Source organism: Impatiens glandulifera, chromosome 3 (genome assembly GCF_907164915.1).
Source record: "Impatiens glandulifera chromosome 3, dImpGla2.1, whole genome shotgun sequence".
NCBI lineage: Eukaryota > Viridiplantae > Streptophyta > Magnoliopsida > Ericales > Balsaminaceae > Impatiens > Impatiens glandulifera.
The window spans coordinates 35,457,951-35,460,967 of record NC_061864.1 but is presented as its reverse complement, the minus strand read 5'-3'; the positions used below and the strand labels follow the sequence as shown (position 1 = coordinate 35,460,967).

Sequence of the window (3,017 nt, the reverse complement as noted above, 5' to 3'; positions counted from 1 at the left end):
TTTTTAGTTGAGTTTGTATTTATTTAATAATATTTTTGTTTAAGTTTGTTTATTTAATAAAACTTAAAAATCATCGGATCGACTTTAGGTATTCGATTTTTTTTTTGACCGATTCGTATCCGATCTGGAAATTCGGTAAAAATATGGAATCGATATCCGATCCATCGGATACGAATTTTTTCGAATCAGATTGACCTGATCTGATTTTTTTGTCACCCATAGTTAGAGCATTTGACCTTAGTACTGGATACTGGTGTTCCATGCATAAAACTTCTGAGGCTGTCTTTGATCCTGATCGATTTCAATATAAACAAATTTTTTAAATATACTTTGAATTTGAAGATAAATATCGTTATGTAAAGAGATTTTAATATATAAATAGGCAATTGAGATAATGGATAAAACAAATATAGTTCATTCATCTAAGGCTCTAATTAAAATAAGGAATGATTTGAATATCCCACAAACCATTAAGGGCAACAATATAAGTAAGGAACAACAATTTGAAAATCTGAAGCAAGTTTAAGAGATCATTGAGGGAAAGAAACCAAAAACTTTTTTATATAAATCAATTGGGATGCTAATTTGGCTATTTGTTGTTTCTCCTCTTTCCTTTAATCTGAGGGAAGGTGAGTGGTACAGGAAGTGTAGCCCACAATGCAGTTCCCTCTCTCTTAAGTTTGCAGCCCAAGTTCTCGAAATGGCGCCTCAACTCTACAGCTGTCATTCTCAAGTCCTTGGCTATATCGGCCATATCACTTTTGAAATCGTCGGCAAAGAGTGTGAGGACCAATACATGACTTATGAGGAGATTCCTCTTCTCATCCAGAAGCCTCTTCGAATCAGACTCAGCAAACAGTGAGTTAAATCTCTGATAAATCTGGGCCGGAATTATATGATTCTTAGCAGAAGATGCTCCTTCGAATGAATGTTTGTCTTTGAACTTTATTAGATGAGTAATGAACGAGAACAACCCAGCAATTTTGCTCTTCTCAAAATCATCCTAAAAAACAAACAAAGATATTTCAGTCCAACAATTAAAAATCAGTAACCAAAATCTTGAATTTACCTTAATAGATGGCAATTTATGAGCTCTGTTGCGGACAAAGGTTGGGTAGTATTGAGTCAAGCCCTCCCCACTTTGAACGTACTCAAGGACATCAATAAGGAAATCCCAATCAGAATTCAATATGATCTTGTCTAGAGGATATGCAGAGTCTGGAGTCGTAGCATTAACATCGTGGAATGGAATGTTACGATAATTCTGAGAACCAGCACTCTCTAGAACTTCCTTGTTTATTTTTATCTTCTTCAGCTTCACTTCCATATTCTCCTGAGTACTTGGATCGTCCTTTTTGTATATAGCATCCTTCTTCTTGTCCTTCAAAAACAAGAGTACAAGACAATAGTTCCACTCAGAATACCATAAAAAACTAATATGTTCATTCCTCAACATTATACACAATCGCCAGACAAGTCTACCTTGTTTATCGCCCTCTTCGTTTCATACATGAGCAACCGTTCTCTTTGTATGTGTGCTTTCTTATCTTCAGTAAGTTCCTCCTTTGCAGGTCCTTTATCAGATTCATCAAGACCTTGGATTTTCGGTTCAAGTCTAAATATCTGTCATTTAGCATGTTAAGCAATCATTCATACTTCATACTATACTAGTAAAAAAAATTATTAAGCAATAAGAAGCCTATAATAATACTTCATACTATACTATACTAGTCTAAAATATGTGTAAGTGAATTTGATATATGATTATTAGCAAAAGGGTGTTGGAATTAGCACCTTATTTGAAGCAATAGGAACAATTTTCAGGATCCCCGTCTCCTTGTCTAAAACACCAAGAGCATAGTTGCACTGACTTCCGGCTGCGATCTCACTTGAATGGCTGTGTCCGATGAAGTCTACCTGTGACTGGTTAGGGGTTACAACAAGCTGCAACCTTTGTGTTCTCTTCGTGTTCCTAAAAACCCTAATTTCTGGAGGCGGCCCATGTTGCTTCTTGAGAGGGTCGAATCCAGAAGGAAAATAACCGACAATAGGGGAAATCTTGTCAGGTTGTTCACCGAGGATCTCCACCTTCAATTTTATTTCATCTTCTTCCTTTCTTTCCAGCATCTCGTTCATCCCCTGCTCCTCCTCATCCACGTCCATTGCCTCAATCTTCGCTTCTTTCAATTTTCTTTTCTTCATCTTTTTCCTCCACTTTTCTTCTTCCGATAGAATATCTCGACTGTATTGAGACATTAGAGATGCTAGGAGAGCGGCTGTGAGTTTATTTCTGAGTATGAGAGGAGAGCGACGGCTGAAAATATTGTGGAAAGATGAAAATGTATTAGGGTTTTAATATAATATTATATATATATATATATATTTACTTTCTATCGAGAAATATATATATTTCTTTTTCCTATTTTATTTTATTTTTTTCATTATATATTTTTTATAATGTAAATATATATTTTTTATTATTAATTATATATATATAATTTCTCTCTGTAATATATTATTTAAATAAATATTCTCTTATGATATTTACTCTAGTTATTTATATATATATATATATATATATATATATATTAAAATTAACTAATTAAAATTTAAATATATAAATAACACTATAAAATATATAAATCTTTCTTTTTTTTTATTTTTACTTATTCTATTCATATATATATATATATGAATAACGAATTTGACAACAAAAATGATGGTTGAAACTAATATGTAGGGATGGCAATGAGGCGGTTCGGGGCGGGGAATGCATTTACCATCCCCGCACCGTTTCTATTTCGGGGATTTTTTTAATATCATCCCCGCACCGTTTCTTTTTCGGGGATTTTTTTAATATCATCCCCGCCCCGTTCGGTTTTATTCGGTTTCGGGGATCCCCGCGGGGCACCGTTTTAATAAAATATTTTTTAAAAAAATTAATAAAAATTATAAAAAAAAATTATATAAACAAATTTTTAATATAATATATTGAAATTTTATATTATTATAAAGAA

The 3,017-nt window shown here is 33.0% G+C and overlaps 1 protein-coding gene across 1 annotated transcript; it reads right to left on the bottom strand.

The window, feature by feature from the left end:
- Positions 1-392: 392 nt before the first annotated feature.
- Positions 393-2,329, bottom strand: LOC124929372 (DNA-directed RNA polymerase I subunit RPA49). The gene is made up of 4 exons (XM_047469716.1): positions 1,795-2,329; positions 1,483-1,623; positions 1,070-1,381; positions 393-1,003 (listed from the first exon to the last, which is right to left on the bottom strand). The coding sequence occupies exons 1-4, from the start codon at positions 2,254-2,256 to the stop codon at positions 590-592; spliced, it is 1,329 nt and encodes a 442-aa protein (XP_047325672.1). The 5' UTR covers positions 2,257-2,329; the 3' UTR covers positions 393-589.
- Positions 2,330-3,017: the final 688 nt, after the last annotated feature.

What these genes read in the sequence shown, in the direction of transcription:
- LOC124929372 (XM_047469716.1), bottom strand. Translation starts at nt 2,256, where the DNA reads ATGTCTCAATACAGTCGAGATATTCTATCGGAAGAAGAAAAGTGGAGG. An exon ending in TTCCTATTGCTTCAAATAAG is followed by an intron (nt 1,624 to 1,794) that starts GTGCTAATTCCA and finishes GCTAAATGACAG; the next exon opens with ATATTTAGACTTGAACCGAA. An exon ending in ATAAATTGCCATCTATTAAG is followed by an intron (nt 1,004 to 1,069) that starts GTAAATTCAAGA and finishes TTTGTTTTTTAG; the next exon opens with GATGATTTTGAGAAGAGCAA.